Genomic DNA, 24,601 nt, shown 5'->3' with positions numbered 1-24,601 from the left:
GCGGAATATTAATTATTGCTAATGTAATATATGTGAAAAATTAATAGATATATAGGGTAAAGAGTTAAAGAGAGAGGTCATTTGAGTTAGTTGAAGAAAGAATTGGATAAAACATTTTCAGGATAGAGAGGGACTTTTTGGCTTTTTTTATCTTAAAACATTTTTTTTATTGATTCAGCCTTTTTACCTTATTTATATGAATGTAATATTATATATATATATATATATAATATAAAACAACATATTTCAAAATTTATTTTTAACTTTTATTGACAATAACATTTTCCTGAAACATTTACTGATTAGGGAATGTTAATATATTTATTTAATTTGTCTAATGTGTGACAATATTGCACACGTATGAAATAAAATGACTGGAACGCTGATACTTGGCATGCTTTCTAATATACAGTAAATACATCAAGCATAGAATAATAGAGAATCAACTTTGCAAGAATGCGTGTAAGTCGTGCGGGTATATAAAAGTATTTTTTCTATTTCTGATTAAATTCAAGTTGTTGGTTGGTAGTTTATTTATGAACACAATTTCGAATGTGAATTTGATTTTATAATTCGCGTCGATAAATTTTTAAAAAAATCATCGTTTGAAACCTAAATGCATGCATTCGTGAAATAACTTTACGTAATATTTACAATGCTAAATTGTGAGAGTTTATTATCATCAACATTGGTGAAAGCTAACTAGAACGTACTAAGACACAACTTTTGTTTACAGAACTCAATATCCCATTTGCATTAAACTGCTTGCTAGAAACTTGCCAAACTTATAAGGAGCAAATAATACCTGATTCCCATGATGAAATGTTGACTCCCTTGCGACGAGATTTCATCGTTAGATTTATTCGCGAAGATGTAATATATTTGCGAATGTAATGTACTCTATCTCTATGAAATGTGAAGATTTCTGAAAAGATTTTAAATTTTGTTGTTAAAAAGTTAGTTTCAAATACATATTGCTAGGTCATGGCTATTCTATTATTTGTCTTCTATTTTCTGTATCATTTCTTTGTAAAATTTCTTAACAAATTATATTTCCGAATATTTGAAATGCAAAAAGGATTGAAAATTTTATATTAAAAGGAAATAAGTGGTGTTTTTATCTCAAGCGGTTGATAAAAATTTAGTTTCTGAAGATATTTTAATAGTGGAAATGATGGGGGGGGGGGGAAAACCACTTCTGTTTCAATGCGCGCGAGTTTATGATGACCAACGACACAAGGCAACTTAGTTTTTGAAGTTCGCGAAGAAATTCGTCCACGTCGAAAGACATCCAAATCTCATTCCACGAATATTATTCACTCGTTACGAGTTCAAGCAGAGTTTTTATCAAGTAGTGTCACTTGGATAAGACGTTTCTTTAAACGAAAGTTACATGATTACGTGAAACTTCACAGTCCTCCTTAGATTTCGCCACTGGGGATACACACTCTTGGAAAACTGTCTGCAGCTGAATCTCTCGCTTCAAGTTTCGCAAATAGGTTTTTCTTTGATCCCACGCGGAATCTGTCACATCTTCCTTCACGTTTGGATTTCATTGCCAGAGTATTTCAGCTCGAGAGATATGGGATGAGCTAAGGAGGGCCATGATTTTTCGATACGTGGATTTGGCGAGGCGTTTTGAACAGTTGAAAAAAGAACGTAAAATCTTTGAACTTCTCCCAGCGAGCTTCGGTTTCGCAAAAGTGTCGGTTTGCGATAGTCACGTGGCGTGGTAGATGAGAATCTGGAAGCACCGTCTTATATCTGCGATAATCAGGAGAGCCACGAGGGTCAGTACGATATTGCTTGACGTAGCCGCCGTGGAATTTCGCCGATCGCCTCCGTGCATGGCCGCCGGTTTCTCCTCCTCTGTGAAAATAGTTGAGATTCTTTGACGGGATAGAACGCGAGCGAGAGAAATGTGGACGTACAGAGTGCTTATGAAATATCTGATCAAATTTTGACAGCATATTTTCTATCGATTGCGCTCTGCTAAGGATACATCGTATAAAATTTCTGTAAATTACTGGTTTCTGAATTACATTAAGCGAAAAGCAAGCAAAATATTAACAGAGTAAAATGTATTAATTTAAAATAATATAACGAGAAATTTAAATTAATTAAAGAATTGACTTGTTTTCGCAAATTAAAGAGTTCTCTTTGACAAGAAAAATCTTTATTTCATTATGTCACTAGTTTAGTTATTACTGTGTGTACGCGTTTCATATTGTAAATGTATAATGTATACGTTCCCTCGTCAATATATAGATAGAAAACTTGAAATGGTCGCCCGTTGATCCTGGTCGGAATTGAGCAGCCGCCGAAGTAGGATACTGGTTAACTTTCCTTGTTGAGACTAAAAAAAATTGGCGACCTGTCCTATATACTACGATCCTCCGAGATTGAGGGTGGTTCGCAGATTTTACGCTCTATAAAATTCGCCCTATATTGGCTACGTTTGTTTTTACCCGAATCCAGATTTCACGCGTATATATATATATATATATATATATATATATATATATATATATATACGTGAAAGCATAAATAAAAAAAATGTCTTCTTAATGGTTCGAGGAGAAAGAGGATTTGATTTTCAGCATTTTCGATGATCGACGAGGGAGATTTTTTCAAGGGCTGACTGAGATGGAAAGAGCTTGAAATGAAATTGCGAGATATATAAAGATGATGTGTCTTCGATACTACGATAAAAAAAACAGCCGACATGAAATCAATATACGGTTTTTAAATTTTTGTTATATTTCAGTCTGTATAATCTTGGCATATGTAGGTAGAATCAATGTAATTATACCTAAGAAAATAGTATATTTATTCCTTTTTTATTATGAGAGAGAGAGAGAGAGAGAGAGAGAGAGAGAGAGACTGAATACTAAATATTAAATTAATAAGATCGAGTGCGTTATATATTATCACCGCATCTATCGAGTCGTTTAGTAGTAATCGATGTTAATTTGTTTATCAGACGAAATTATTTAAGTATCCATGAAATCGTAAGATTAATAAGTCACAAGCCGAACAATTGCTCACCTTCGATGACATGTATCATGATGTGAGCCGGTCTGGCATTGCTCGGCAAACACGTGTAATTCGCGCCGTGTGAGAGCTTCACCTTCTCCACGACGAGCACAGAACCATTTTGCCTGAGCTCGAATCTAACGCCGGGCTCGTTGTCGTAATTTATCATGCGCGCTTCGCGATACCAGAACACGTAGCTGGGCGATTCTGCGGCCGCCATCAGCTGGCACTCCAAACGCAGGCTGGATCCCTGCTTCACGTGGAGATCCGGCCCACCCGGTATCACCGAGTACGCCTCCGTGATGTTCAATCGCACGAATCGCTGCTGCATTGGTGCCGTCTGAATCTATTTTAAACGAGAACTATGATTTTGTAAAATATACTGTTTTTTATGCATATATTATACATATACGTGTATATATATATATACACACACATATATATATATATATATATATATATATATATATATATATATGCATGAGAAAGAATAAAACAGCACATTGCAAAAATAAGAACGAATTCTAGTGAGATATTACATATAATTATATTGTAGTATAATTAAGTTAATATATCACATTAAGAGGGATGCTCAACAGGTTCTCTACAAATAACAGCTCCCTACCAAGGGAACTGTTATTATTTGATAGGTTTAACACATTGAAAATACAATATTACTGCTGTCTGACCGCGATCGGTTTTCACTACTGAGCCGATAAACACCAGCCATTTGATGCATGCGGCCCAGTAGTAAAGATCGGTGCAACCTCTGGCAATTCTCCCGCTTGTTATTTTTTACGGTTGAAAAACTCCGTTACGGACAGAAGAAAAAAATTGTGTTAAGAATTAGTCGATAGCAATACTTGTCGAAATAACTCACTTAAATTTTGAAATTGGATATTTTTGTGGGGAAAAAGGGTACTTGTCTTGTATTCAAAACACGCACATTCAATCAGCATAAATTTATGCTGATATAAACATAAAAATATTCCTATACTGTTCGAAAAGAGGAACTCTAATGAGAACTATCGAATTTCAAAATAGGGGTGCCAACTTCACACACCCGTTTTAATTTGAGTAAATTGTAAACTTATTTTATTTACAAAAAATTGATAAGTGACAAATGAGATCTACTAAAGTTTCATATAATTTGTGGGTGAAGAGATCAATTCTCACAATTTGCAAATGTTTTCGGAATTATTAAGATTTTACGGATTATAAATCAAAGTTTAGGTTTGTGCTAAGTTTACACTGTAAAAAATTTAATGTCAATGAAAGTCTACTTTAAATTTTGTGTTAAAATAACTCATTTATCGTGTTATTTTAACACAAAATTTATATAGAGTGGACTTTCATTGACATTAAATTTTTTACTGTGTATTATAGTTGAGTTTATATAAATATATCTAATTTCTTTTACGATTAATATTATACAAAGACATAATGTATATCACAGTGCGATTACAACCTTACTTATGGCCCTACTTATTCGGGAATAGCATATTTTCTTGTGAACATCACATATTACCTGACATTCGTAAAGACCCGCATCTTCTTGCTTGACGTTCTTAATCAGTAGATTCCAGCTAGGACCGTTGCGATTGTTTGCGACAACGAACCGTGTGTCTATAGAATGTGTGTCTCTACCTAATGTGAGTAGTTGTCTGTCTTTTCGTCTGATCCACGTTACCTGAAATACGAGTTTTATTTGTTAATTCGCTGTTCCTTATTACGTATTTCGGGATAAATTATCTCAAGTGCATAAAAAATATAAGTAAGATTAAAAGCTGACGTATGTAGATACAAATGAATTCTACACGTATAGCGTGCAGGAAATAATGGAAATTTGCTATAGTAATGTTCTTTTCTCTATGCGTGCATACATTGTTACTTATTCTAATACGCTATGTCACGCGCAATTTTACAAGCCATCTCGGATTTTACGTAGTCAGTCGATTATCATATTTATAAAATACAGGATCTCGCATTCCTACCGAACTTCAGTCATATAATTCCGTCTTCTATAGTTACCGAAAAAATATGTAGAGTTGCGAATTACGTTCAAAGTAAAATAAAATAACATTCCAGAGACGCCCGCAACCTTTTTGCATTATTTATTCGCACGCCGGCAAAGCGCGCGACCGCCTTTGGCGAAACGACCCAGATCCGTTTGTATTACTTTACCGGCACTCGATTAAATTTTCAACCCACGTGACGTTTTCGTATAAGCAATAGGAACAGAAGTATTTGCTTGACAGATCTTCTGAAATATCCGGCACGATACTTTGCTAGAAATATATTGCGTGAGTCTCGCTCTGTTGATTTCAAAGACAGACATCGACGGTTATTTATGGAAAATGTTTTCTAGGTAGAAATAGATCTTCCGCAGAATCTCAAGATATTCTTGTGCGTCAGCGAGAAGTTTCTCCCCTTACGCGAATCTATACTTACTCCAGATATTTTATTCAATACCTGAATCGTTAGGTGCTTTTCATACCGTACAATAAGATATCGCATTATATACTGTACTTTATGTAAAAGAATACTTTTGAGTGCGCGTGTTATCTTTGCGTTCATGGTTGTTTCGCGCGTATTGTCGCCAGGAAGAAGCCAGCTGTGAATTATTTTAAAAATTGAATTCAACGTCTCTTCTCCTTTTCTGCTAAGGAAAATGAAATCTTTTCGGGAAGATTGTGAGGCATAGTACCGAAACGTCCAATTATTAACGCCATCAGTCTTGCCTGTCGCGGCGCAATTTCTTCACCTTCGTCAACTTTTTCGCATCTTATATCAGTGCAGGTGATGCATATATATCCATTGTCATGCGGCCGACGTTGCACGATGACGAGCAACTTTACATTTAATGTTTGTATTTCGTGGCACAAATTCTGGAAGTAATGGCCGAAGTTTCGGCTGATATTGAAGGATAGGGAATTGGCGGGCGTTGCAACTTTGAAGATATTTGACGAACATCCGCGCATTAAATTATTATGTATGCCGCGGTGTTTATTAGATGACAGCGACCGAGTTTGAGACTGACGCTAATCGATGTTGCGGCTGCTACGTTATATTAATGCGAAAACGTTCTTGTTTTCTTACAAATAAAAGAATGATAAATAACAGAGAAATAAATTTTTGTTAAAAATTTGGCGAGTATAAATTTATAATATATTTTGGACAAATATACATATGGATTAGTAAATCACAATAGATTATTTGTCATGTATAGGGATAATAAAATGGAGAATGTACGTAAATCGGATTTATGTAGATTAATATATATAAATTATTGCTATACATTGTGAAATATTACCATTCGCAGAAATTAAATGCTGTCATCTACTTGTTGATGCAATGGAATAATTATATAATTTTTTGATAAGTATACTTATAGTGCATTTTATATTCTCTCTTTTATTTCTGCTCAGAGTTAACGGTTTTTGTATATTATTATTCTTTATATTATATTTATTCGGAATTTTTGTATTATAATCTAACACATATGTAAAATATATAATTATATAATTTTAACTAAATACTACAAAGAACTGTATGCGTTTACAGGAGGGTGCACGCGCGTAAATCGCGAGAAAAATAGCGATACCGTTTTTCGGAGACGAGCGGTTTCCGGTTGTGCTCAATTCGCCGATTCTGGATGAAATTAAGCGGATTCGGCGATTACGAGCGGCGCGCGCGTTGAAGCGAATTACCGACAGGATGTTTCAATAATAGGGGCAAATTCAATATTGACGGGCGTAGAATAAATAATTCGCGGATAACGAGTGGCGGTGACACATTCGCACGTCCATTGTCGTCGGCATGGAAAGAGCCGCGCGTGGAAGCGAGATTACGAAGTTTGAGGGAATCCTCACTCGCGTGCGAGACTCTTTAATTACGGTCTTTCATTAAGAACCCTTTCGGTATGCGTCGCCTCGAACATCATTATAATTTATCGCTTTGTTCCTCCTTTATACTTCCTGTCACCTCATCTTTTTCTTTTTTACCGCGTTCTTTGTCATCAACTGTCGACGTTTGCGTTTTTTGATAGCTTTTTGAAATACGAATAACGTGATGGCACTTTCGACGATTACGTTCTTATCTCTTTGCGCTTTAACGTGAATGAAATTTGGCTGAATATTTACGAGGTTGAGTTAAAATAAAGGACCATTAAGGATAATCGTGATGTTGAAATGAATATGGAATATTTATAATCTTTTCATCTGATGATTTTCATTTCGAATAAGGTAAATTTCAGGCAATTCTCGACAAAAATTTATTTTCAGGGATGAACGTATCAAAATATTCCCGTACGAATGAGGCAGGATCTCTCCGGATATCATTTCTAATGTAAAAAGTTACGCATTGTTTATTTTGTGTTTGATGTTAAAAACTATTATGTTACAAATTATATCCGTATTATATCTGAATCCAAGGATTGTTATTTTGCCGCCGTTGAATAAAATTCGCACGTTTTTTTTTCACGTGTCGCTTACTCGCGTGTGCGTGATTAAAAACTTGCCTTTGTAACGCAAATCAGCGATGCGCTGAAAACACTTTGCGCATAACGTATGCATTACACGCGCTGACGAAAAAAAAAAAAACAATAAATCCGTGGCCCAAACAAAACGCATAGGGACGAATAGGCTGTAAAATTAATTCTCGATATATGTATCTCGGGTACGGATTGTAAACGTAATGGCCGATGAATAGCTCGTTATCTTCTCTTCTTCCATCCATATTATTTATCGGTCCCACGTATTCACGGTCTGCCCAAATTTGCAACTATCATATATATATATATATATATATATATATATGCCACTATAATAATATAATAATAAAATATTTTTGTTAATGTTTTAGAATTGATTCAGAATTATGACTGTCTTACGAAAACTCGAAACTGATGCATATTGTGTTTTTAGTGAAATATATGAAGTTGATTTTTTTTAGATAACAAGCGATTAAAAATCAAAAAAATGATAAAATATTGCTTGCCATTTAGAATTTTATATTAAGATATCAAATTGAAATTTAATGAGTGATCTTTGATATTTTTAGTAAGAAAATTCATTGATATATCGAATAATCTGGCCGTCACTTTCGCATTTTGAGAACAGCGTATATAGGTACGCGATAAACTGCAAATGTTTCGCTTCAGTCTGTATACATTCATCGAGCGCGAAGATCTAAAAACAATTGAAAAAGCACTCAAAGGGTTAATTACGACGAATGGTTCGGCGGACGATATCGATCGAGGCGCGAACGTCAAGACGACAGTCAATAAGTATCGGCGCGCCGAGAAAAGTAGCCCGAGACACATGCGTTCGATCTTTTATTCATGTCACGTCGACCAGAGCCTCGCTCCGTGGCTCATCCTGTCTTCTCGCGTCCAAACTACATCCGGCTGTTACGCGTCCGCGACGGACGTGTCATTTTGCGCGATAACATGCGCGTGTTGCGACACGCGTGACACGTGAACGCCCACTGGCTCTGCGGCGAACCCTCGATGCCCCGTCACGTATTCGATGAGAGTGCACTCTCCGCAGGATGTATACGTCCTTTACAAAGCAATGCGGATGTATTGCTCGTAAATTCTCGTATCGACGGCAAAGAGAAGGCTATGTCCAAGATTTAATGAGCGAGTAAAATCACATGAGAGAGAATGGATAATATTCGCATTTAACTCGTACGATGACTTTTCGCGGCTATAGGTAATGATCATTTTATACTAACCGAACTTTATCAACTCTTCACATACGTAAAGAGAAATATTGAACGATTTTTATTATAATCTTATTGTTATTGTATCTATATATTGTATCTATTGTAGGATATGATATGATATGCGCGTAAATAGAGCGGAGGATAGATTTTTTAACATGCGATCGTTTAATCGATATTCAGAAGTGATATAAAATATAATAGTTCTCGGATATAATATAATTCACGGTAACTCGCGGACTGTGTCTCTCGCTACATTCCTCGTCAAACGCTCGCTTCTGGTCTCTCGCCTCGCGCGCAGAGGACACTCGCACGCTCGCGACTCCGCGTGTCACGCCGATCCCGCGTGATCAATCAATCAATGTCGCACGCGCCACAACCAACCGCCAAACCCGGCATCCTACACTATATTAAGCATTTATTATATATTTTATTTATCAATTTATTAATAATATATTCTTTAATATGACGCTGTAAAAAATGTTAGATTACGCCAATAATATTCCGAGTTAATTTTGAACATTATGCTCTTCCATTAAAAGCAATAATTTTTAACGTGACAATCTGACTGAAATTTTATTTTAAGGCAAAGTTTAAATTAGATGTGGAGATTAATAATTTATTTATTTCTCTACATTTTTATAAGTTTAATTTTTCAAAGAATTTATCAATTTTTATAAAACTGATTTTAATACAATTTAAAGTTGTTGCGACTACATATATATACATATTAATCATTATGGTTTAACTTCTTATCTTATTGTTAAAATGAAATCTACATCTTAAAATATGTAGAAGAATTCTAATCTTTACATAGAAATAATAGAAGCGTAAATTCTAGTATTATAATATTGAATCTCATTAAGCTTTCTTTTAATATTCTGCATATTTTTTTTTCTTAATGAGCTTATAAGGCTGTTATGTGCGAATATATAAGTTGTTCCATCACATTATATTAAGCGCTAAGGGTTAATGATGTCAGTAATAAATAATAGCATACCGTAACACCATACTCTCGCGTGAAGGGTCGCGATGCGACGTCAGCGTAATTAACCTCTCCTTATTATGCTCTATGAGCATAGGTGAAAACGTTTGAGTTTATATAAACAAAATCAGCATAGTATAACGTTTTATTTACATTAATTTTACTTATTTCAATTATTCTCTTTATTATATATACTAAACATATTGTCAATTTTATATACATATTTCTTTTCTTTCTAAAAATCGTTTTAAATAATTTTGGAGCAAAAGTATTTTTATGAATAGCTCGAATGTGTGGTTTCTTAATTCTAGAACTACCATATAGATCTTTGAGACTCGGCAAAAATTTCAAGTAACTAGCTTCCTTGAAAAGTTCTTTTTTAAATATATTCTTTTAATTTACAAACACAGGCTTGAATTTTGATTTTATGATTAAATCTTGTGATATTTGACATTCTATTGAAAAAAAATTCGTTGAAAAATATGCATTTTTTCAGAGTTATTTGTAAAATTATTCAACTCAATCTAAAAGATTCAGTATGTAGTGTATGCAAAAATATAGCGTATACAAAGTCAGAGAGAGAAAGAGAGAGAGAGAGAGAGAGAGAAAGAGATGAGAGAGAGAAAGAGAGAGAGAGAGAGAGAGAGAGAGAGAGAGAGAGAGAGAAAGAGAGAGAGAGAGAGAGAGAGAAAGAGAGAGAGGCGTACATATTTTCTTCGCTTTTGTTTAAAAATTTATCTTTTGAAAAACTTATTTGTTTAAAAATTTTTGCGTTTTTAATCGCATAACTTCTAAACTGAGTTATTTTCGATGCCCGCTTATATAGAAAATATAATAAATTTGATCAATATGAGTTTACAGTTTTTTTTGCTAGCAATCATTTCTATGTTCACCTGGTGTACAGTGAACGCAGACAGATTTCAAAGGTATTATAGGGCGATACGAATCAGTGATTGATCTGACTTGACAGCAGGGAATCCCTTTTGTTCCGAATTTATGTGCCTCTTCGGCGAGAATCACGCTTTACGCTTGTCAATCCACTGTTCATAAATTTGCAAACAAGGATTATGGACTTTATCACGAATTAATATCTCCGCGACACTCGCTGTAGTGCCACGTAGATCGCAGATATGGCAGAATTACGCTCTGACTTTATTACTCCGTGAGTGATCCGTTTGTGATTACTTTAGTTGAAGCTATTTGAGCAAATCTGTAATCCTATGATTGCTATGATAAATAATCTCAACGAATTAGATTTCTTCCTTTCTTATTCATTTTTTTATTGTGCGCATATTAATAAATCATTGCTGTATTGAAAACTTAATTGCGCAATAATTATAATTCGTATAAAATATAAAATAATATATAGTATATTACATATATAGTATATTACACTACAAGGGCCGAAAGTTGAATTTTTGGCCCTGCGCGTCATGATGCCCCGAGGCGAAGCCGAGGGCATCATGACGAGCAGGACCGAGATTTCAACTTTTGGCCCGCGTAGTGTATACGATTTTTCTTCATAGCCGGTCGAAAGTACGTTATTAATTTTACTTTTTTTAACTTTAAATGTTAATAAGCATGTTTTTGATGCCTGCCCCCGACATTTGCGGCACGAGCGAAGCGAGTGCTGCTGGTCGTGGGGGCAGGCATCAAATACATTCGAAGAGTCAAGTCTTGTCATATTTTGTAAAAATAAATTAATTCCATTCTATCAAAAATAGATTGTATCGATCAACAGACTTCTTTGGCAATGTATCTGTATTTATTATCAATCGCGCTTCTGCATCGAAATTTCGTATAACTTCTTCCTTGTCTACGGATTCATCAGATGACATATTGTTCATTTTTGCTAGATTATTGAATTGACTTTAATAATATTTTAATATTAAATTAACTGACGACAGAACAATATTGATGACTATTTTACTGGTTAAAGGGCGTTAAAGTTTAAGGTTATAGAGGGCGCGCGTGTACTTCTCACAGGGAGTAAATGTTAAACTTTCGTCCCTGCTATTAGGGACGAAAGTACGTACTTTCGACCGAGGTATGAAGAAACGGAATTTTATATACATTTTACTACAAGACGCAAAGTAACTATTTGTGTTTTATTGCTGCATTTTCAATTCGAGAATATATATACGTTACACACGTGCAATACATACAACGCAGTTTTCTAGTCTTTTTTAATATCACTTTCGTAAACAGATAAGTACGCATATGCGCAATGTAAATGTGAGTCACAATAGCGCTTCATTGCGAAATAAAAAGTACTTTCCGATACTATATAGGCTAGTAACCGGTACGCATCCGGGAAGTACTTTTCCGGCCGTAATGATAGAAAGGCGTTCTTTGCCCGTATAAATTCGCGCTCAAGGGATATTGAGGCATTTTTCTCCTTTTTAAAAATCGCTGATCTCCACAAAACGAATAGTGATCCTAACAGATCGCCTGATCAGTTTTCTACATCGTTTATAGAACTGTAGGATGATTACGCTGACACGTACTGTTTCTGACATATCTGATAATATTATTATAATTTCTGATATTATGAATATTATAAAATCACTATGCCTTCTCTTGTAAGTACTTTCGAAAGTGTCGGTCGCTAAGCGATATATAATACATTTTCAGACGTATGTAGAGACGATTTCCACAATATTGCTTGCAGAAAGCTTTTTCTTTTTTAATTTCCCTCGAATCTTTTATTCATTTAAAATGTTTCAAGTCAAATGTGCATCTTTTAAGACACCTTTTACAATCAAATGTTTACCCAACTCAGCGATTCTCGATCTAAAGATTCTAAAGCGAACGCAATTCTCTTTTTATATTTTCCAGCAAAAGTTCATCTATTGTGCTCGAATATAAAGATAATATAAACTTATTTTCTTTGTGAGAAATGCACATCTTTATTATATGTATATATAAAATACAATGTTGTTATTACATAATGATAATTAAAGAGATATATTTTAATAAAAGCAGAGTTGTATATCGATTATTTATCTCTATTATGGAGAATTTTAAAAGAAAACGGTAGAGAGGTAAACCTTGATAACATGAAACGAATTTCATAAATAGAAGGCAACAATTTTTTTTTTTTTTAATTTCTGTACGTCTCGAAATATTGACACGTTCCCCAACGCGAGACATTAAGCGCGGAACCGTGTGTCTCTCGAGCTCCGTCATTGTATTAACATCTTGCGGAGCATTCCAGTTTAACTTTACCGCAGCTCCTTGTGAGTGCATGTGAACTGTTTGTATTGATTGAATTTGACGGTCTGGACGCACCGTTGAGATCTTTGAGTGAATATATATCACAATTAAGGATAGTTAGAGCCGTTTCGTTTGTGCCGTACCGATCGATCCTCTCGTCTCCGATGACCGTCTTATTGACCGAAAACGCCGGTGGAATCGCTCTTAACAGTTTATAGACCTGAACTGCTAAACTTTCAGGGGGGAATTCACTTCTGGGAATTGAACAGGATTTTCTGTAAATTGGACGTGGTCTCGCAGGTAACGAGCTTGCAATTCTGCTTGAATTGCTATCGATACACATGGTATTGTGTCTTTAATGTTCGCGCCTAGATTGTGTTTACGATCGTCCTTCTCACACAGTCATATTTGTATCGACAGGCTACAGTTTTCAAACGATAAATTTGGCGATCGTCCCTCGAGTGACTTGCTTTCTCCATCTTATGATGCAGCCACGAGATATTATTTGTTTCATGTTCATTTGCAAATACTATAATACGAAGCCTGCTATAGTCATCGCTTTCAATGCAAAGGTCCCTGCAGAAGGTTCATGCATTACACGTGTACAGTGCAAGCTTACTATATTAATATGATAATGAACATTGTCGATAGTAATTTCTATTGCGTTTCTTGTAGTTATTGATAGAGTTAATCTGAATCTATCTCTGATCAATTTTTATCCTTTAGTTCAAAATTCCACACCGTTAACACCCCCAAAACTATAGCCACAGCAAGTAGCAGTACTTGCTCTACTTCGCCTACCGATAAATTCCCGGATGTGAAGAATCAGATCGATACTTTTGGTCCATTTGGAAATTCTAACAGGAATTTACTACGTATATTTATATTAAAGAGATTTCTCTATAAAAATATATGAAAACAATTATATAAACATCAAGGATACATATTGTATAATGCATCGTTTTAATATCATAGTTTTGTAATAGCATCGAGAAAGCATAGTTTAAAACCATTTTTGTTCATATCTCAACCAATTAAATAATAAAATCATACACAAGCCGTATATATATAGCTTATTCTTTCAAGATAGATCAGGATAGAAAAGAATGACCTCCCGCGGGCGAATCAAAACTTCATTGGCAGGTAAACTTAAAAATAAAATCTACCGCCTTTTTAACGAACAGTCAGCGCGGGGGTAACACGCATGGGGGCTTTGTAATTGCATTCTCTCTGGTCGAATGCGAGCGCGTCCGGTTCTTGTTACGACATACGTTTCACCCAGTTATGTGGCTGCACTGGAAATTTATGGCCACTAAAACGCCTTGCCGCTGGCGAACGCCTTTCGTTATTCCGCGAGTACTCTTAATTAAACGAGCGACGATGTTCCACGCAGCCCTTCGCAACGCGTTATAAAGCGGCGCAATCGAACGGAGCTCTCGTTCATCCGTAAAATCATGAGCTCGCCGACCAGCAAAATCGACGGTCTCCGATCAAAATTATTTCACAGTTGCTATGGAGTGTATTTTATACCGATCAATTTTCAGTCAACTTCAATACAATTTCAATTTTCTCTGGAGCTACACCGGGAGCTATGTACACGCTATATTTTTGCATACACTACAAAGGGTGGATAATCTGAGACAGGAACGGTGTCTTTGGTGGTTTAGTCCTTTCCGAATAGCACGCCGCGAGGTCCTTCTCCGCATGCCCGAGCTTGCATGCATGACCGTTGCATTCTGCTTACGCATTCCGACCGTGATTCCCGATAGACGTTCTACATAGACGCGCAATCATCCTTTGAAGGGATAATGCAGAGCTAATTGTTACGGTCAATGAAATAATGTGGAGATATTGCATATAATCATGTGACGATTTAATTATTGCTTTGATGTTCTAGACTATATTCCGTGATGCATTTATGTACTTTATTCCCTCTCTCAAATTAATTTCAGATAATATCGATTATTTGATTAACCCGTTGAGATCACACCTCCTAAAAATAACGTTGAGGTCACATGGGGTCCAATGGACCCCACACGCAGAAAAACAGTTGCCATTGCGTTCTTCTTGATGTATCGACTCAAACCTTGAACTGGAATTTAGTTTAAGACTTCCTCTTTATAAAATCCAATAATTTATTTCTCCTTTTTTAAATTTTTTATGTTGAAAAAACGCGAGAAAATTTTTTTCGAGAAATTTGATTTTTTTCACAAAAATATTCATCAAAAGTTCAATTTTTGAGATAGAGCAAAAAACCTTTCTGCGTTTTTCTCTCAAAATAGTATACTTTTAAGAAAAAAATAGTATTATAACGTGCTTTGAAAAAAGTATATTTATTATACAGTTTGAAGTTATCAATATTCATGAAATTCGTAAAATCAAATACGTCAGTTTTTAACGTGTGAAATAAAGTGTGAAAAAACCGTCTCTTCGAAGGTACGTAGACGAAAAATTAGCCTGGGGTCCACTGGACCCCATGTGACCTCAACGGGTTAAAGCCTAGCAATACATTCCGTTATACATTATGTTATAAATACGTTAGATAGAAATTTCAAGGGCCAAACATTTGAAGAAAGTCATAGAAAAGATAGATATGCAAGAGTTTTCTCTACGATAATAACAATTTTTAAGTTTACATTTTGTTCTTTTTCTCTCTTCTAAAAATGGTTTTATATTATATATGTTTTCAAATTTTGTCATTTTGAGTCGTGATGATAATTAGATGAAAAAGAATTGTCAATTTCTAAAATAGCATTTCAAAAAGAAGACTTTGAAGGTTTGAAATAAAGATAATTTTTTTAAACTCTGTATACATGAGATATCAAGGTATCTTTTTATTGAATTTGCAGTGATCGAAGTGGAACCAGCAGAAATAAAAAATAAATTGCTAAAAGAAATGCTTGATGTGATTTGAAAATCGTTTTAAATATTAGTTTTCTCGATGTTCGATATGACTAATCTTATTGATCCTGATGTTAATATATATTATATATTATATATACATACATATACATATATTAACGTATATGAATCCCAACTCAATTTTTTATTTTCCATCGAGATGTTTTTATCACGTTAATCGAATCAGTAGCAAAAGTACGTGTAAACATATATATATATATATATATATATATATATAAATCGAGGTTGAGGAGTATATATTCGAAATGTCAGTACATTCGAATGGAAATGAATCCCGACAAATTTTATATCTACTTTTCATTGGTAACGGAAACCACGTCGAACATTTCTATCGTGCCTCTTGCGATTAGCTGCACACGCGTGTATAGGACGCGGGGGATTCGGTGCGTGATCATGTGCGCTCTGATGCGCGGATGCACACGAGAAATTCGCAGGTATTCGGCCGATGTGCCGCGTATAAATTTCGTGACAGTCGGCGCCAATATGTATGAATATTTCGGAAATCAGTACACGCGCGCCCGAAATCCGCGCGGAAATCCCGCCGGAATGCGGAAACTTCTCCAATTTTCTGGCTGGCATAGCAAATAGTCCTTGGAACGCGCAATACTAAGTTTGCCGCGGAATAGCGAACGCGAGCTCTTCTGCGAGCTCTTTTTCACGACTGTTAATGAAATGACTCGCGTAGCTCTCGCGATTGAAAACATAGTATAAATGGAACTGCTTTATAATTTTGGAAGTTTGGCTTCTTTCTCAAGATGCCTCAGTTAACAGCGTCATAAAAAAATGCAAGTGTTATTTGTTATTATGGAGAATGAATTATAAAAATCATTTTCTACAACATTTATATTCTATAATAAATAAATAAATAAACGAGAGGCGTCGAAAGTATGTACATGAAAGTATGTCTTCTTGTGCTGAGCTTTTGTTTGTTAAATCGCGTAAATTTTATCGTATCAGTGCGCGAGTTCAGAATAATTTTATGACAGTTGATAATCGGATAATTCTGTAACGCGGAGCATAAATTGCGCCAGCGTAGCGAACATTCGAAGCGAAAAAAAAGGGTATCAGGATTGTTACGACCGGTTATCTCTCACGAGCTTGTTAAAACGTAGGTATACGCTATTATGAATTTTGAAACAAAATCTCCGTAATTTTCCAGTATCGCTTATTTAAAATTATGGTTAATAATGCGAATTATAATTATCTCGTTTTATCTGCGATACATTTTTCATGAAAATGCCGTTATTTTCATAAAAAATGCCACTCTGTATGTCGCAGAAGCTAATAAATACTGAAGCTTAACAAAGTATCTTTAATTAGTATAGAAGTATCGAATTTTCAATAAACAGATAAATTTTTGCGGATAATTCCTTTGCTTAATTTGCGAGACATAACACGAGTTTGTCGTATTTATAATTTCTTTATGAGAGAATGTTTAATGAAACAGGAAACGAAAGATAACGCACAGTCACGTGTGGTCAAGTTGCAAGTATACTTGCATATACGGAGATTTTGCACTTGCAGCTATAAAAAGAACTTGCACTTTGCATGAGCGTTCACCGCGATTGATGGCTGACCTAATTACAAATTAATTTCTATTCCATAACGTGGATCTGCTTCGTAAATTGGGACAATCAATTTTTAAAAGCAGTTTTCTTATGCTTGATATAAATAGCGACAAAAGAAAAATTCAATAATTTATAGTTATTTATCGATTATTTCTGGCAGTTTCATGATTGTAAATAGTTTTTTTTTTATTTCAGTCACTTCGATTACTTTATTACACATTGCTATACAAGTTTTCATTCTGATTTACGTTACGAAGTGCTTTTCAGGTTCTCGTTCGTAAGATAATTGGTTGAAAGATAGGATAATGATGCCAACAGTATAGGTATTTGTAATTCGAGTTGAATCGACGAGTTTCGACGGGGAAACGAGTTTGCTGTGACACTTACAAAATCGAAAAATCCACAACGTTCAGTGTTCAGTTACTCCTCGGAGATCCCATCGTAGTTTAGGAGACTTTTACTATCTTGACATGGCGCCGAGGGGGCGGGGGAGAAGCAATAAATGAGAACGCTCGCGTTTATTTGTTTGAAAAACAATGGATAGAGATAAACCCGGCGGTGAGCGACGCCCCCCATCGTCATGGGATAAGACATATACATATTATACACATCTGTATCTGGTGCGTATGCATCTGTACATATGTAGGTATATAGAATCCAAATTATTAGCGTATTGTAGACTTTTTGAAAGCCGTTTGATAAGAGCGACGTTCCGTAATCGGAAACGATCACGGGATGTATACAGATGCATAATGTCGAACAATCGCAAATCCGTGAGCGTATACGATCAAACAGTGCATGACCGCGAATGCCATCCCAACGTAGGACAATTCTCACGCGAAATCATGTGTCAACGAATATTGTTTAACTTATAGCATAGAATCGTTGACTTATACACAAGCGGTGAGATCGCGCGTGTCCGGTTCCAGAAGTCGCTCTGTCAATTACACCTGTTGCAACGCTTCCATTTGCATGTTTCCGTATCCGACCGACGAAGCCGCAATCTCTCCGATTTGCAGACGTTTCGCCGTTTAGTGTTGCGTTTAGTATAGCGCGTATTGTATCGGGCGTTCTTTCTCGGGCAACTAACTCGAATCGGTGCGAACTGCCTTTATGTGCAGTCACTTTATTGCGCGTCGCGCGACTATCGCTTTCACGTTCGCGATCGCGACGAGACTCGTCTTCTTCACCCGCTTTGTCTTATCCCCGACAAATCTAATCGCCGACAAATTGTCTCATAGGTACACTTGACGCAGTTTTAGTGTACGCGTATAAAACGATCGTTATACGAAATTTAATGGAACGCTTATCAGTGGCGAAAAATGCTGATTTTATGGCCAAAAGGCAAACGATTCTAGAGCACGTCTTACGAAAATAAAAGATCTTCATAGTTCAATTGTTACTTTCTCATTTAAATGAAATAAAAGTAGGAAGAATTATTTTTGAAAAATTTTTTATACATTACAATTAACACTAAAACTACCGAAGATTAAAAATGAAAATAAGGGCAAAATAAAAAAAGGGAAAATAATATTATAAAATTAAAAAGTCAGATACAAAAATTATAATGTTTTGCAAATAAATAATAATTATCTAAAGAAATGTTAAACAAATCATTTTGACTCCCTTGATAATTCTATAGTTGTAAAGAGAGCGAGAACCAGCTTTGATGCAATATAATTTTTATTGCAATGAATGTACATGCGCGCTCGCATGCATATGCGATGGGTTTAACACAAACGGAGGGTAAAATCGAATGAATGGGCCATTGTGATGTCGAGTTTTAATAGCTCCCCGAGCGGCGGAATGATATAATGTCGAAGAATGGGTAAGGGGAATCTCTTGACTCTTGAGCAATAATTCTGCAATCTCGTAATTATTCCTTAAGTCTATTGTATTCTGGCGCACCGGGTTGAAGCCTAACCGAGTTAAACGGCAAGCATAAGGGCGCGCATACCCGGGGTGGAAATTACAGAGCGAAACGCTACTTTACAAGCATTTACCCTGAAGAACTCTCTCCCCGCGGTTTTACATGCGAACCGCGCACGAAGCTCGCTACCAGCGGATTAATTTTCAACAATTAATCGACGTGTTTAATTTTCTCTTCTAAGGTTTCTAAGGTAGCGAATATCGTTATTTCAAGGAAACCGAATTTTTACAACAATTAAAACAATGGATTAAACTTCGTCTATAATAAAAAATTTTATTTAAGAAGGAAACGCGCGCGACTTATTTAGAGCAGCTCAGATAAAAATTAAACTAATTTTCTTGTGCGGTTTAAAGCTTATGTTCAAAGTTTAAGGTAGCATTGTTATCTCAAAGTAATACGTTCTACTTATTTTATCGTTAAAATATTAATCAGATTAAAGATTAGTGGTAGGTATATGCCTATATACAAATTATTGAATACAATTCTCAATTAACTCGTTTTAAATCGTAGTCTTATTAGAGTTTCCGTAAAAGTTAATACTTATGTGACGAATAACAAAACATCAATCGTATTGGGAATTTGATCTTTTTTACGTTTTACGATGAACTGCTTCTAAATCTCGCGAATTATTGCGATAAAGCGTGCAATGGCCAGCGTGGCGCGTTTTCGACGTCGCGTTTATTGCAACCGCAACTGCCACAAATGTATCTCGATCGTAAATTGGATATCCGGGGAATAATATTTTTTACTTCTTATCGCAATATCGCCAGCACTAATACGCCGGCCAATGTTGACGACTGGTATTTTTTTCGGTGGTGCGGCACCGAGATGAAACCAGCTTTCTCTCGCACGCTCGAATCTCCCGTTGCGCTCGCAAACCGCTAAATTTTCCGGTGAGATTTACCGTGCAACATGTACCGGAAAGTGTCGCGGACCGGTGACGCGTTTTGTGGCGAAAATATTTGCCACGGCTTTTTCAATGTTTTTCAGTCGTGACGCATGTGTGCGCGCGTGATATCGGCGCGTGATGCGAGCGTCCACACGAGTGGGCACATATACGGATACAGATGCTTACCCACATACATTTGCTTCTCGTCGACGCTCGTATTTTGATAAGCAGATATCGATTTCATTATTATATATGAGTAGAACTGAAGAACTTGATTTTCGACGTGACCGACGCGAACGCGAATGTATGACATACTATTGCCATAAATAAATATCAAATATATTTGAAATAAAATCATACGCAGAAAGTGAACGACAATTAAAGACAATTTTTCAATATCTTTCTTCTTAGCTTCGATTCTATTTCGCGCGATGTCTGAATGGAATTTCAAACGTAATTGGGACACGTCTTTTGTAATCCGTAATTACCCCCGCACTAATTTATAAATTTACATTTTTTATACATTTATACATTATTAATCGATCTTTACAAATTTTATAATGAATGATCTTTCGCAGGTAATGTACCTGCAGGTAATCTATCTTAGTAGATCTCTCGCAGGTAATGTACCTGCAGGTAATCTACCTTAGTAGATGCAATATGATACGTCATTGTTTTACGAATTAGATAACCCCACTAATAAAATATAAATCTAATCTCATGCACGTGGCTCTCAGACGCGCGAATCAGTTTGTTAAATCGCTCCGCAAAACTCTTCATTGCATTTTGCAGCAAGTGGCATAAAACCTTTTAAAAATGTTTATCTGCCTCTTGTTATCGGGTACAACAACAACAGATAACAATGATCGCATGAACAGCGTAATCCGGTGTAACAGTTCGCTGAAAAATTCATTCAGCCATCTGTTTTTCTTTTTTTTCCTCCCGTTGTTTTCCGATTCACTCGCGTTCGGCCAACGAGAGCGCGCGGCTCGGACGAGAGCGGCAAATGGGGCCTCTCTCGGAAACAATAGACAGAGGCAACGAGCACTCGGAAATGGCCTACTTAATCGGCCCCTCTCTGACAATATATCGATACTTCGCTCCGATGGGGCGTTGCTTTTGTTGCCGAGGACAACGCGGCTACCCGATATAATTGAGCCACAAAGAGCTGGCTTCCAGCACTTACTGCCGACATGGTGACTATAATTATGACCATGCGATCGTATCGCAAGACATTGCATTTATCGACTTATCATGTCATTATCTACATTCTAGCTCTGTTATAAATTTAAATATGTCAATATTCACGCTTGTTCCCCGTGTTTATGATTTCAGGTTATATTCTTTGGAAATTTATCGCTAATATATGTATATGCATATTTCGAATAATTTAATTCAAATGTAACGTCTATAAAAAAATCAATTTTAAATTTGAACAAAAAGACCCAGATGAGAAATAATAAATTAATCTTTTTAAATATTTAATCTTAGTTATCTGCTCTCTCTCTCTGGGACTCGTTGGTAAAACGGCACAAACGAAATCGTGAATACGTTGCAACTTGTCGTTGCGCGACAATGCAGTAAATATGTACTACCGGCGTTCGATTTGTTCTCGCGAATTCCTCCCCCATTCATATGCACTTTCGTGGAAATATCCTCTCTCGTTTCCGGACACGATCGATCCAGCTTCCGTGAACATTCGCGTGCAATCTCGCGAGGAATTCTTGACGCGCAACGTGACCGAGTGAAGACCGGTCGAACATAAGCACTATCTATCCGACGAAATAGCGCGGATTCCGGCTATAAAGAAATAAACGGAAATATTCTAGGGACAAAAGCGGCACTTTTGAGTAGGTGTGTGTGTGTGTGTGTGTGTGTGGCGTTCTTCGTCAACGTGGCACATATTCTCGAACTCTAAATCAAATAATCAATCTTTTTAAAGAGCTGTATATTTCTCTCGCCGATTGAGACTGGGATTCCGCCGGTACACGGATCGATGTGCGCCGTTTAACGCGACTCCATTGTCCCTTTGAAAGCGTCCCGATGCTCGCAGCTGCAACGTCAGATTGGGGTGCTTCGGTTGCACCTGCAGCGTCTCGTATGTACCGTCGCACGCGGGTCAATCGTTTGCCACATCAGGCAGGAATGCCCCGGTCGGCGTCGCTTGTTAACAACGACGTCGCCTTCGCGAACAAACACGCGCGCGCTCTGACCCTCGATAGATGTATCATATATTAAACAGTATATATACGCTTGATGTACATAACGTGTGTATATACATTTCCGCAATCGACCGTGCGAGGCCTATCGGCGCCGCGCCGCTTCGCTTCAGGGAGATTGCTCTTGATGTTACCGAGCGTCTGTGAGCGTCTAATCATATCCACATATATTAGACATATCTCTAAATGTATAAATTAGTGCTGGTAATTACGGATTACAAGAGACGTGTCCAATTACGTTTGAAATTCCATTCAGACATCGCGCGAAATAGAATCGAAACTAAGAAGAAAGATATTGAAAAATATGTCTTTAATTGTCGTTCACTTTCTGCGTATGATTTTATTTCACATATATTTTATATTTATTTATGGCAATAGTATGTCATACATTCGTTCGCGTCGGTCACGTCGAAAATCAAACTCTTCAGTTCTACTCATATAACAATGAAATCGATATCTGCTTACCAAAATACGAGCATCGACGAGAAGCAAATGTATGTAGATATCTGTATCCGTATGTGCCCACTCGTGTGGACGCTCGCATTGGAGCAATTACGATTGATGTTGATTCAGATTTGTTTAATTCTAAAATAATTTAAAGGCAAAATAAAGAGGTTTTCTCGGGGACTTTTATCACAAGGAGAAAGAAGGCAGAATATTTCGTAATTTGTCGTTTTAAGAAGAATTTTAACAAGGTACGCGAGAGATCGTGTCTTCGAAGTTATAATATAATAATATTAATTTTCAAAACAGCATCGACGATGTGATTACAGACAACTTCTTATCCATAAAATTATAGCACATAGGTAGCTATTCAATATCTTCCTTGTCTCTCTGTTTAGAGTTCCTTATATAAGAATTCCATATATATTTCTATTTCTTCTAGGATATACATGAAGGTTGATTTTTTACTTCTACGAAATTATTTCTTATCTCTTGACATTGGGCTTTAAGAGTTTGAATTTCCTTTTGAATGTCTAATAGTACACTGTCGATATTCTGCATTTTTCTCTTCAGTTCAGTCTGCAAAGTGCTCAATATGTCGAATTCAACGGACGTCTCCATAGAACATTTTACCTGAGTATTGGAATGTTTTTTCAGGTACTTGGTACATTCTTGAAGGTGCATCTGTACTTGTGTAATATGTCTTGAAAATCAAAATATTCTTCTGTATCATGTTTTGTGCCGCGAGTTTGAACCTGTAGAGTCTTCACATCCGGGGATTTGTTTGTAGGCGAAGTAGAGTAAGTAGAAACGTTTACTTTGGGGGAATTCGTGTTGAAGTTTCCAGATGAACGAGGAATATCGATCTGATTTTTCACATCCGGGGATTTCTCTGTAGGCGGAGTAGAACAAGTAGAAGTGTCGGTTTTAGAGGGATTTATTTTAGAATTTTTAAATGGACTAGAAGTATAACACCTCACACACGGAGATCTCTTTACAGGCGATTTAAAGCGAGTAGTGCTACGTTGCTCTGATTGGTGTTGGGAAGATGGTAATATGGGGGCCGGTTTCAAGAATTTTCTGGGACTTTTAGCTGAAGGACTTGAGTTTATCGGAAAGAGATTCTGATTAAGTTCATCAGTACTACAGGAAACGCAATAAAAATTTTTAACGTTAAGGTTTATCGTGATGTGATGACGGTAAGCTTGCAGTATACACGTGTAATGAAAGAGCTTTCTGCAGGGACTTTTGCAGCGAAAACAATTATCGGTACAATTGTTTTTGCAGTATTTGCAACTGTACACGCTGGGATGAAGCGTTAGACGATCAGCTTCTTCCCTACGAGTTTTACTGAGCTTCTGAAGTAGGCAGTATTAATCAGGTAGCAATGGGTAAAAGCAGTAGCGCTATTACGCGGCTTTCCACACGATTAATCGCAACATAGAGGGTCGTGTTAATAGAAGGTATAAGTATCCTATGATTTATTCATAGTCGGCTCGCGCGCAATTGCGCAACTAATATCCAAAAACGTGGACATCAAATCGCACCTGAAATGTTACTTAAGAAAACCTTAATCATTCAGAACCGCCTAACTTCAAAAATATTTGCTCTATGTTTATAAAATTTTAATTTCTTGTTTTAGTCACTTATCTATTTGTGTCATTTCTT

General features: G+C 36.2%; 1 protein-coding gene across 3 annotated transcripts in view; it reads right to left on the bottom strand.

Annotated features, from left to right (window-relative positions):
• Nucleotides 1-601: 601 nt before the first annotated feature.
• LOC143904983 (uncharacterized) overlaps nt 602-24,601 on the bottom strand; it is a 51,283-nt gene continuing 27,283 nt past the window's right edge. For all 3 annotated transcript variants that reach the window (XM_077420039.1, XM_077420038.1, XM_077420037.1), the window contains 3 exons: nt 4,565-4,726; nt 3,049-3,382; nt 602-1,869 (listed from right to left, as the gene is read on the bottom strand). In XM_077420039.1, the coding sequence (XP_077276165.1) occupies nt 1,721-1,869; nt 3,049-3,382; nt 4,565-4,726 (645 nt within the window). In that variant the 3' untranslated portion in view covers nt 602-1,720. The remainder of the gene's footprint in view (nt 1,870-3,048; nt 3,383-4,564; nt 4,727-24,601) is intronic.

Source organism: Temnothorax americanus, unplaced genomic scaffold (assembly GCF_048541705.1).
Source record: "Temnothorax americanus isolate GAGA-0224 unplaced genomic scaffold, ASM4854170v1 Scaffold6, whole genome shotgun sequence".
Taxonomy (NCBI): Eukaryota; Metazoa; Arthropoda; class Insecta; order Hymenoptera; family Formicidae; genus Temnothorax; species Temnothorax americanus.
Note: the sequence above shows the minus strand (reverse complement) of the source record. Positions and strands in the feature narration are given on the sequence as shown.